Source organism: Gymnodraco acuticeps, unplaced genomic scaffold (genome assembly GCF_902827175.1).
Source record: "Gymnodraco acuticeps unplaced genomic scaffold, fGymAcu1.1, whole genome shotgun sequence".
Taxonomy (NCBI): domain Eukaryota; kingdom Metazoa; phylum Chordata; class Actinopteri; order Perciformes; family Bathydraconidae; genus Gymnodraco; species Gymnodraco acuticeps.
This window is the reverse complement of record NW_022990295.1, coordinates 351,855-364,355: the sequence shown is the minus strand read 5'-3', so window position 1 is coordinate 364,355 and position 12,501 is coordinate 351,855. Positions and strand designations below refer to the sequence as shown.

General features: G+C 44.9%; 1 protein-coding gene across 2 annotated transcripts; it reads left to right on the top strand.

The window, feature by feature from the left end:
* Positions 1-237: 237 nt before the first annotated feature.
* Positions 238-12,486, top strand: iars2 (isoleucyl-tRNA synthetase 2, mitochondrial). 2 transcript variants are annotated; one of them, XM_034222056.1, is made up of 24 exons: positions 238-660; positions 859-981; positions 1,129-1,282; positions 1,354-1,502; positions 1,598-1,647; positions 1,748-1,854; positions 2,091-2,178; positions 2,384-2,499; positions 2,656-2,825; positions 2,982-3,072; positions 3,187-3,338; positions 3,495-3,655; positions 4,399-4,501; positions 5,022-5,115; positions 6,001-6,081; positions 6,757-6,865; positions 7,329-7,431; positions 7,577-7,699; positions 9,933-10,064; positions 10,140-10,246; positions 10,581-10,726; positions 10,804-10,994; positions 11,094-11,238; positions 11,877-12,486. In XM_034222056.1, the coding sequence occupies exons 1-24, from the start codon at positions 394-396 to the stop codon at positions 12,020-12,022; spliced, it is 3,108 nt and encodes a 1,035-aa protein (XP_034077947.1). In that variant the 5' UTR covers positions 238-393; the 3' UTR covers positions 12,023-12,486. The 2 variants fall into 2 exon arrangements, with proteins under 2 accessions (XP_034077947.1, XP_034077949.1); XM_034222058.1 differs by lacking the exon at positions 6,001-6,081.
* The last annotated feature ends 15 nt before the right edge of the window (positions 12,487-12,501 follow it).

Below are 12,501 nucleotides of genomic sequence, written 5' to 3'. Positions count from 1 at the left end.
TGTGCACTTCCGGTAAAACATACTTTCAAAGTAAAACAACTCAAACGGATCAGTATAATGACAGTATCGATAAGCCCAAGTGCAGTAACGGGAACTATTCCTATAATATACATTTGAAGGTGTAGTTTCCTGCATAGGAACACATTTAAACCATTCCATATTGTTTATTCAATTCCAGCGACCGACTGTCCAACTTGAGTTTTAAATGCGATTGATTTATATTGATCCTACTGGCTTTCCGTAGTTGTCCTTGCCTTAATTTCTTCCGGAAGAAACACAGCATTGGACGAAGAACAGAATATGACAACACGATAAATGCGTACAGTAAATTGTCACAACAACACTTGTTATTAATTGTCTTTTTGCTTGGCTACAGAGCTACCTCACCTCTCCATGCTGCTGTGCCGGGTTTCGGCAGTAAGCCAGACACTATCGAGATGGGGACGGAGGTCACACCGGGGAGGCGGCCTCCTGCACCGGGCTCTCTCCTTCAGCTCCAGCCGCTGTCAGGCTGTCAGTCCGGGGGAGAGCAGCCCTCAGCCCGCAGAGACAGGCTCTCCACAGGGACTGTACCGAGACACAGTGCTCCTTCCCCGGACTGACTTCCCAATGAAACTGACCGGACAGAAGCTGCTGAACAGAGAGCTCCAGATTCAGCAGGTACAACGAACCATTTAGGCTGACCCTCTACTAAAAAAAGTCCCCAAATCCTCTACACTACTTAGGGTTCACTACTATCCCTCTCTATATACGTGTGGATGCATGCATTTGACTCATTGTTTGGTGCTCTTACAGGTAGTGCCCTTTGAATTATGCTTATTTTTTTTCACGTGAAATATGAACACTACACTTTTGCAGGAGTGTGGATTTGCAGATTTGTACTCCTGGCAAAGAGAGAGGAAGGCCAAGAAGGAGTTCTGCCTACATGATGGACCCCCATATGCCAATGGAGACCCTCATGTAGGACATGCCCTCAATAAGGTGATAACTCATATCATGTTTGACTTATTTCACACTGTAATGCTGCACAATATATAATTACTAGTTGCTGTTGTTACAGCTTTCAGGTGGCAATGACTCAAACACTGCCAAAGTAATAATTAATTTCACTGTCTTGTTTGTGTCCAGATCCTGAAAGATATCCGAAACCGTTTTGAGATGCTGAGGGGGCGTCAGGTCCACTACATCCCAGGGTGGGACTGCCATGGCCTGCCCATCGAGCTGAAGGCTCTGGGGGAGTTGGGGACCAGCGGCCTGGGCCCCCTGGAGATCAGACAGAAAGGTAAAGACGGACAGAAAGCCGGATGACTGTTGTTGGGTCTGCAGCTGCTGTAATGTTTCTATCCTCCCTAGCACGAGAGTTTGCGGAGGGGGCCATAGCTCGTCAGAAGGCTGCTTTTCAGCGCTGGGGGGTGATGGCTGACTGGGACCAATGCTACTACACGTATGATGGGGTCTATGAGGCTGCTCAGCTGAAGGTCTTCCAGGAGATGCACAGCAAGGTGGGCAGAAACTGTCAAAACCAACAGGGAAATACTGTGTGATGTTTCAATTGTTCTCATCTCAGTCTAATTATTTTCCCTTTGTCGATCTTCAGGGTTTCATCTACCAAGACTACAAACCGGTCTTCTGGTCTCCTTCAACAAGGTACTGAGTTAGTGTGCATGTGTAGAAGAGGCCGTGTGCCTTCTTTTTTAAATCCAAACACGATATCTGATTCTGTAACCCGGTCTACCTGCCTCTCTAGAACGGCCCTGGCAGAGGCAGAGCTGGAGTACAACCCTGAGCATGTGAGCAGATCCATCTATACCACGTTCCCCCTGAGCACACTGCCACCTGGGATAGCCTCAGAAGGTAATACACACACACACACACACACACACACACACACACACACACACACACACACACACACACACACACACACACACACACACACACACACACACACACACACACACACACACACACACACACACACACACACACACACACACACACACATGCAGGTAGTTCTGCCTTTTCAAGATATTATTCTTCTGACTCGGTAAGAACTCTCTTGACCATGTGGAATTTCTGTTTTCCCGCAGGATTGGAAAGTGTTTCTGTGTTGGTGTGGACCACCCAGCCTTGGACCATTCCTGCCAATCAAGCCGTGTGCTACATGCCCAACGCCAAGTAAGCTCCAACACCTCTAAAGAACTGACCAGTCTCACTCTTCTCCTTTCGCTCAGTTTGTAGTTGGTTGCACTGTCTTTCTGAGTTACTGCAACTAGCAATTATTCATTTTTTTAACTTATTTTTCTTTGTACATTGGTTGATATAACTGCTTAGTCATGAAATCACACCACCCTTACTAAAGTGCCTTGTTTTCTGTGTGCAGGTACTCTGTGGTGAAGAGGGCGGACACCTCTCAGCTGCTGCTGGTGGCCTCAGAGTGCTCAGCCAGCGTGGCAGCACTGCTGGAGACAGAGCTGGAGAGTGTAGGCACCTTCACAGGTAGTGCTGACACACACACACACACACACACACACACACACACACACACACACACACACACACACACACACACACACACACACACACACACACACACACACACACACTAACATGCACAAAGAGAACTGCTGATTTTCTTTATCATTTTGTTTTAAGGCTCTCAGCTTGAGGGTGGGATCTGCAAACATCCCACAATTCCTGACAAGGAAGTGCCACTCCTGCCTGCCAATCATGTGACCATGGCCAAAGGAACCGGATTGGTCCACACAGCGCCGGCTCACGGCATGGATGATTACAGTGTGGCTTCACAGTTTAAACTGTCTGTGGTACGTTTTATTTTGAACTGTGTCAATCTTTTGCAAATTGAGAACATCTGGACTTAAGTTATTCAGTAGGGAAAAAGTGAAAGACGGCTGAAATGACGCTGGTAAACATGCTTTGTGTCACTTTGTAACAGTGTGTATGTTTTCCCTCCACCAAAGGAGTGTATGGTGGATGAAGACGGAAAGTTCACTGAGCTGGCCGGCCCCGAGCTGCAGAATCTGACTGTGATGACGGAAGGCACGGACAAAGGTACAGAAAAATATGTCAAACCTTAACACACTATATTGACTTGGTCCACATGGATTTGTTATTGCATGTGTTAATTTTAATGTATTTGTCTGTTTCTTGTTGTGTTTATGTTAGTGATTACCATGCTGAAGGAGTGTGGCTCTCTGGTGAAGGAGGAGAAGTGTGTCCACAGCTACCCGTACGACTGGAGGACGAAGCAGCCCGTGGTCATCAGGCCCAGCAAACAGTGGTTCATCAACACAGCGTCACTCAAAGACAAGGCCAAGGTAAAGCTGGAAGACATGTTACGGTCAGAATAAAATCTCTTCCTGGTGCACAACAAGCAAAGCATTGGGCTCTTTCGGGAAGGGATGCATTTACAGTTTGTTCTTAAGAAAGACATTCGTGTGTGTGTGTGTGTGTGTGTGTGTGTGTGTGTGTAGGAGGCACTGCAGAAGGTGCGTGTTCTGCCTGAGTCAGCGAGGGGCAGCCTGCTGACCATGCTGGACAGACGGACGTACTGGTGCATCTCCAGGCAGAGGAGCTGGGGGGTCCCCATCCCTGTGTTCTACCACAGAGAGACCGGAGAGCCTCTGATCAACAAGTGAGCCCAAACACCACACACATGCAGTAGGGCTGCTCGATTATGGCAAAAATCATAATCTCGATTATTTGGGTCAATAATTGATATCACGATTATTAAAAAGGATTATCCATTTACTTTGAAAACATACATTTATTGAAAAAAACAATGTGAACAGTATGTTTTTAAAAGTTGATTACCCTGAACGTTAAGTATAATTCAACTGAAAAACCAATACAATTTTATTTTTTTTACATTTAAAAAAAAAAAAGAAAAAAGATAATCGTTTTATTTCGATTATGTTGTTTTCATAATCGTTGCACGCCAACATCGTAATTGCGATTTAAAATACGATTTAATTGAGCAGCCCTAACATGCAGACTAACTGGCTCGTGCACATGCCTGGACACACACACACATACTGCATGCACACTCACATTTCGACACATGGTCATTGCGCACACACACACACACACACACACACACACACACACACACACACACACACACACACACACACACATACACACGTGTCTTACCTCCTCAAACACACACAATATTCATTTGAAATATTGCTTTCGGGTATTTCCATTTTGGTTTTGTATTGGTATAGTTGTCACATTTTATCCGATAAATGTCATCTTGATTTTTTTTTGTATCTGGTTAAACCATGTTAAGCACTTTGTAACTTTTGATAAAAAGTCGTAGCTGTATTAATAAAGTGTATTATTATTTACAAGTGAACATTCCTCCTGTCTCTGCAGACACACAGTGACCCATATAGCTCAGCTGTTCAAAGAAAAGGGCAGCGACTGCTGGTGGGAGCTTCCTGTTGAGGATTTACTGCCAAATGAGGTGCTCAAGAAGGTGAGTGTGTGTGTGTGTGTGTGTGTGTGTGTGTGTGTGGGGTGGGGGGGGTGAAATACAGTTAGGACCGAGTTGTGATAAATAAGCCTCAGTAATACATCAAAGGAGATCCCTCTCTACTATGATAAACTATAATTATTAATGTTATTTTAAAAGGCTTTTGGTCAAGAGTAGAAAGGAATGACTTTGAGCTGTTTGAAATCAATTAAGTCAAATATAAAAATGTTTAAGATTGTTGTATTTTTGGCCACCACTCTACTGCCCAGAAGAGAAAGCAAACATCCCTGAATATATTTTGAACAAAAGAAGACTCTCATTCGGCATTAAACCTTTTGCATTTGGCTGTTGATGAAATGTGGAAATCAATAACAAATGGTCATGACCACAAGTCAAACGGAGCTCAAAGCATCTTAAAAAGACATTTATTAATTATTAATATCTTCATCAGTCGTCATCACTTTTCTGTAGGGGAGCAATGCATCTCCTTTTATTCTCTGCCTCTCCCTGTGTGTCTCTTCAGAGTAAAGCAGGTCCAGTGACTGACTACGTTCGTGGAGAAGACGTCCTGGACATCTGGTTCGACAGCGGAGCGTCATGGGCCGCAGTACTAGAAGGTACGTCTAAATCTGTCCTGCATGTTCCAGTAGATTCAGTTAATGTGATATTGTATAGCAATGTTTTCATCCTCAGAGTCAACGGGGTTGATTTAAGGGTAGCAGCAAAACGCCTTTAATCAACTCAGCTGTCATTAGTGTTATTGTCGAGAAAGCTCCTTACACTGTCCGCTGCTTAAGCTGCTTTAGAAAGCGGACTGTAAGCAGAAGCAGCGCACACATGGATTATTAGATTAGATTATAGATGCAGCCTCAGCACACCAGGGTCAGGTGTCTGCAACTGAACATTGGTAGAACAGAAGAAAATCAAATGAGTGAACACATTTACAATGCAGTGCCCGAGATATCCACCACAACTAAGTCTTTAAATCATACTTACACAAATGTGCCAGTATGTACGGAAGCCCTGAGAGGCAAGTGAGAAACTAAATGTCTAGTGAATAATTTTTTTAACCTTTGTCTTTGAAATGGTACAAAATAGAATTGTTTACATCTTGTGGCTGAAATGAGTATTACAACAATAAACACTTCAATGACAAAATAAATGTTGAAACTTTTTGTCTGCGTATTGTTACAGTGAGAAGGAAACATGTCTTTATTTTCAACCCCACAGATATAATAAAAGGAAATTATTTATTTCTTAAACACAAAAAACGAAACTGATATTTGTTTCACTTTCCTCTCGGAGCTTCCATAACTATGAAAATAAAATAAATGTGTTTATCTACAGCAGAAAGTGTTCCACTCCATCTTTTAAGGATCCATAACACATATTTCTGAAATAATTGAGATGAGAAGGTTCTTTTTCTGTCCTTGGAAATACGAGACCAAATGACTCCTTAAGGTGGCCCGTTTAAAGTTGTCTGGTGGTGTTGTTATTTCCAGAGGAGTCGGAGGGAGACTCTGAGGAGGCGGAGTCCCGTCTCAGCTGGCTCCCCGCTCGGCTCCGCAAACCTCTGGTCCCAGGTCACATGATCCCCCTCCTACAGGCCTGCAGCGCCTCCCTCCCTCCCTCCATGTCTCTGTTACACTCTGTCTCTGTTTCCCGGGCTCAGACTGCTTTTACCTGTCACTTAAGACAACTGTGGTACCTAAACACTGAAAAAGGACATTTAGTCCAACTCAGTTAATACTCTTCATGGAGCATTTGAATGTGCTGTGAAGAGTATTTATGGATAGTGGACAGCATGATTCTCCACTCCTCTGTTTCTTTGTGGCAGCTTGTTTCTTTTTCCAGGAATGGCTCAAACTCTGCACTTTGTTTTGTATGTGGATTCCTTCAGGATCAAAATGGACGTTTGCTCAAACTTGTTTCTGCCTGTGATGCACTGGCTCCCCCTAGAACCGCCCTTGCTGTGATGCCATGGCTGCAACACCTGTTTGTCAGATAACTGTTTAGATATGAGATCTTGAGTTAAAGAAATCAAAACAGGCAATTTAGGGGCGTTTTGGACATGGCATGTTTCCCTAGTCTTAAGCAACGGTCACCTTAAAGTGTGGTCTTTGCATTCCCCCCCCCCCCCCTAACACTGGCTGCTCTCTCTTGTCTTTTCTAGACATTTCTCTCCTCTGGGACAACACTTACTGTTGCATTTGTTTTAAGTAGAAGGAATAACAGATGTTCTTTCTCTCGCCCTGCAGAGTCAGACTCCAGGGCGGATGTGTATGTGGAGGGGAAGGACCAGATAGGAGGCTGGTTCCAGTCCTCGCTGCTCACCAGCGTGGCCGTCAGGAACAAGGCTCCTTACAAGTGAGTGTCCCGTCCTCTCCCTGTGGGGGGGGGGGCTGTGTCTACATGACGCTGACAAATGTACTGAAATGTAATAAAAGGACTTTGTAATGTGAATAAATGCCGAAGAATGTTCCATTGAGGCAGCCGAGGTTGAGACACTGTGGCTTTTGGCTCTAGCATGGGTCAGGCTCCAAAAAACACTAGCTTTCACAGAAGCCAATACAATAGATAAGTTATGCTACTAATGACCAATGAACTGAACTTGTGTCAAATATGCGGCAACGCCTTTTACGCCACAATTATACCGCATGTAGCAATAATCAAATTATACACATAAATACTAATTCAAAGCCACTTACATTTACACAAATGTGCTATACCGCGATGAATAGCTAATAATCACATTTTCGAAACGTTCATTTACACTAACCTAGATGAACTACATACTCAATTCTAACTCTTTTTTTGTATTTGTGTGTAGGGCTCTGGTGGTCCATGGCTTTGCTGTCACTGAGAAAGGAGACAAGATGTCCAAGTCTCTGGGGAACGTAGTGGATCCAGATAAAGTCATTAATGGAGGGGAGGTAATGGAGACTTTAACCACATCCTGATGAACTGAGCTTCATATCATTGTCATCCTTTATTGATTCACTTAAACAATAAGCCTGGTTACTTACAACCTGGTGTTTGTCCTGCACTCTTCTTCTCTCACTGTCCCTCCATCTCCAGGACCCCAGTCTGCCAGCATATGGGGCCGATGTGCTGCGCTGGTGGGTGGCCGAGTCCAACGTCTTCTCTGAGGTGCAGATTGGACCCACTGCTCTCAACTCAGCCAGAGACAGCATCAACAAGGTACCAGAGTGCGGGATGGACGCTGTATGAGTGGCTTGCGTTATTTCAATCAGGAAAGTCTTCATTTTTTGTTTAAAGAACATTTATTGACACATGCGCCATATGTTAGAAGTCTTTGCCGAATAGTCCCCAGTCCTGAAATCGTATGTATAAAAGTGAGAAATGCAGACATATAGGAACCCCCCCCCCCCCGGGGTCTAGACACTGGTGGTGATGGGATGAAGAGGAGGTGTGATGAGGTCTTTGGATTAGCTCTCCTGGCACTGGATATGATGAAAGGAGGTGGATGGGGAGGAGGTGGGCCGCAGCATGAACACCTGAAATCACAGCTGACTGCAGGAGAGAGGAGAACTATTTTAAAGTGTGGCTGCCGCACGATGATTGGCTGCTGGAGATTGAGGTGAAATGTAATAGGTTAAAGAGAACGCCAGTGATGAGCTGATTATATGCAGCTGCAGTGAATGAATATGTACCCAGTCTTCCTGAAAGAACTTGTGCTGAGCTTCATGTGTATGAGACTCATTAGAGGCTTCTCCATACTCTAATTTCCCCTCCTCGACTCCTATCCTCGACTCCTATCCTCGTGACTTAGTCCCGCCCACAGGAGATGCGAGCGGAGGAGTCGAGGAGGGGAACCGAGGAGAGAGGAGGGGAAGCAGCAGGCGGTTAGAGAAATGAGAATTCCTCTCCTCTGAGCGGTCATTTTAAAGAGACGTCCATTAATGATGACAGGAGGCACAGCAGCCCTCTGTCTGATGGACAGATGTGTTCATGACCACTTATATATTTACTTTTAATTCATTCACAGTGCGGTATAATGAGACAATAACAGGCTACAGATGCGGACATATACACACACACATATATATATATATATACAATTTAAAGTATGAGAGCACTCTCATAATAACGTAACACAATCAGAGACTGGATATATCCCCCCCCCCTCTCTGGTCGCTGAAATGGGGAATTGAAATTACGGGCCAAAAGTTGTATTAAAAGTAAGCATAGGACACCAAACCAACTGAGACCCGTCTGTCTGCCGCATTTACGCCAGGGATGAAAAGATAATCACATTGGTTACTTAAACATTTTTTTCTTAATGTTCTAAAATTGTTTGGGCCCCTCTCAGTCACGGGCCCTTAGAATCGTCCTAACTTTTCACCCCCTTACGGCGCCCCTGCACACACACACCTACACACTGTACCACACACACATCTACACACTGTACCACACACACACACACACACACACACACACACACCACACACCTACACACTGTACCACACAACACACATCTACACACTGTACCACACGCACGCACACACACCCACACACAACACACACCTACACACTGTACCACACACACACACACATCTACACACTGTATCACACACACACACACCTACACACTGTACCACACACACATCTATACACTGTACCACACACACACACCTACACACTGTACCACACACACACATCTACACACTGTACCACACACACACATCTACACACTGTACCACACACACACATCTACACACTGTACCACATACACACATTGTACCACACACACATCTACACACTGTACCACACACACATCTACACACTGTACCACACACATCTACACACTGTACCACACACACACACCTACACACTGTACCACACACACCTACAGCTCCTAAAGCATAATCAGGCTACAGCCGTTGTGTATTTTATTATGTGAAGCACTAAATGGTTTTAGAAAAATATCGACTCTTTGTTTGTAGATATCTACTAAACTACAGCATACAAATACAGAGAGTAATGTATGCCTGTTATACTGAGTGATATATATTATACACACTGCTCTGCTTTCTGCACGGACCTCACAGCTGTTCTCACTGTAAACATCGCGTCGCCGTTCAAGCAGTTACTAAAATAATATCCAGGGGATGCATGCAGAGCTGTCATTGGCTGAGATAAGTCCGGCCGTGCGTCACGCCTCCACCGTTCCCGGAAATGCATCCGTGGAGGAGCCGTGGAGGACGCATCAGTGTCTCCTCGGTTAGAGCTCCTCCAGAGAGCCTCCTCGATGCTCGATGCTCGGTCCTCGAAGTGCATTTAGAGAAATTAGATGTCCTTCATAATGGCGCGCTGAAATCCATTTCCGGGTCACTACCGGAGGACCGAGGACCGAGGAGGGGAAATAGAGTATTGAGAAGCCTTCAATGCCTTTTTGTTGTTTCTCCACCAGCTGAGGAACACTCTGAAGTTCCTGCTCGGCAACCTGCAGGGCTTCGACCCCCGCGTGCAGGCGGTGGACCCCAAAGAGATGCACTACATCGACCAGTACATGCTGCACCTGCTCCGCGAGTACAGCATCAAGGTGAGTTCAGGTGTAAAGCTTGTTGATCTCAGTCCAAAGTGCCTCAGCTGCTGACTGATATGTGTTTGTGTGCAGGTGACGGACGCCTACACTGAGTTTGATGCTGGCCGGGCCATCCGTGTCCTGCAAGGCTTCATCGCCAGAGAGCTCTCCAGCTTCTATTTCAGCATCATCAAAGACAGGTAAAGGCTCGCCACAACAGGAAACCCACAACTTGTTTAGTGTGCTAGCATTCTTCCAAATACCAAGCACTTCACAAGATTGAAAATATCCCTTTTATGTTTCTTCTAAACTCGCACATCTCTTTGTCCTGCTTTGTTCCTTGCTCCATCTTTTCGACTTTCTGCCTCTTTATTTACTATATTTTCTTAATGTTTTATGTTAATATAGTTTCTTCAAATAGTTTTCTATCTGTGTTTTAAATTGTTTAATTTGAATGAATGCACCACAACACAACGTCAAATTCCTCATGTGTGTTAACCTACCTGGCAATAAACCTGTTTCTGATTCATTTAGGTTGTACTGCGATCCCGAGGACTCGCTGGGCAGGAGATCGTGTCAGACTGTCTTAGAGGAGATTCTGGACGGAGTGACCCGATCCATCGCTCCCATCCTGCCCCACCTGGCTGAGGAGGTCTATCTGCACGCACCAGGACATGGCGGTATGTGCCAATCACAACCACAATTACGTGTTTGCTTACTAACAAGAGTATTCATTAAACCACATTTGTTTCTGCAGAAGGAGAGACATTATTTAAGAGCGGCTGGATCAAAAGCAGCTCAGTGTGGCGCCGCCCAGGATTGGAGGAGGCGGTGGAAGGGGCGTGTGCCATCAGAGACTCCTTCCTGTCTTCCATTCCGGGCAAAAACGCAGCTCAGTACGACCTCAACATCGCTGTCGAGCCCGGTCTGCTGTTTGAACTCATGGAGGTCAGTGAAATGTTGTTAGCAAGCCAATTTCTTTCATGTATATAATCAGTCTATTTTTAAGGGATAGTATAAATTCAAAGTCCTCCTCTTCACCCCCAGAGCCTGCAAGAGCATCCCAGCTCCACCTCCTCCCAGCTGGCGGAGCTGATGATGGTGGCGCGGGTCAACCTGTGCAGCGTGCTGCCCCGGGACCTGCCCTCAGACGCCCTGCTGAGCAGCGGCACCTTCCTCATCAACCTGGAGGGTGAGGACATCCACACTGAGCGGATGATTTCATGTGAATCATCGCAGGTTTTACACGTTCCATGCAGCTGGATCCTTTTGGATCAGATTGAAACCAACAGCAGCTTTTGTTCTGCACTGGTGACAGGGGCAGCTGGAGGCATAATGTTATTTTAATTGATTATGAATGGGAAACATTTTAGGTACGCTTTGAGGGAATTTCTTTACATTTTTTTGTTACAAACGTCCGCTTAGAGTAGACCATACACTTCACTGTGACTTTAAAAAAATATTTTTTTTATGGCATTCTATAATTTGACTTTTTAAATGTATGTGATTATAGCGATATGGCATACAACACAATTACCTTTTTGATGAAATATAATGGCATACGATTTTTTTGAAGGCTTTTTCAATGAAATATTTGTGAAATACTACAGTATACAATGTTTTCTTTTTTAAATGAATATTTAATGAAATACCATACTACAATTCTTTTTTTATTGAATGGTACTAGGACTTGTTTTTAAAATGCATTTTTATTATGAACAAAATGTTGACTTTTTACAACATTTGATACACTCCATAGTGGATAAGATCTACAACATTGTGTACAACACGTGATAAGCTATGCCTTTTCTGATATGTGTGTCCTCTCAGGTGGTGTTATCCGAGAGGACAGTGCCTACAAAATAGCCGCGGTGCCCACCTCTGCCGCCCGCTGCCCGCGATGCCGTCGATACACCGCCGACTCAGCAGACTGCCTGTGCCCGCGCTGCCAGAGCACCGTCTCACAGGCTCACTGACAGGCCTGTCAGCACGACGACCAGCAAACATCCTATCGACTGTTGTGTTCTCCTGCTTCGGGTGAAGTTCCTCGTTAGACAAGGTCTAACAATCGGCAGAGAAAACTGACTCCAAATCTGCATCACTTCGCTTTTCTGTCTGCTGTCAGTTATGCGAAGACACAGGACTGGCATTGCGATGGAATGGCCTGAACATCGCATAAGATCACTGTTTCAGGCTTCACTGCCTTATGCACTTACATTTGTTCCAGAGCAGCAGGTTGAGAACTCTAAAACCAAAATGACAGCCTTGGTCCCTCGCCTGGCCGTGAATGAGCTTTGTTCTTGTACCACAAATCAGTGAGCATGAGAAATGTTTACCGTTATGTACAGATGGGAATTGGAAGATATTTACATTCGCTGTAGAAGGGATGCTATTCAGTTTTTTTTTTTGAATGTGTAAATAAATGGGAAAGGAATCATTACGAGGGTCACTATGT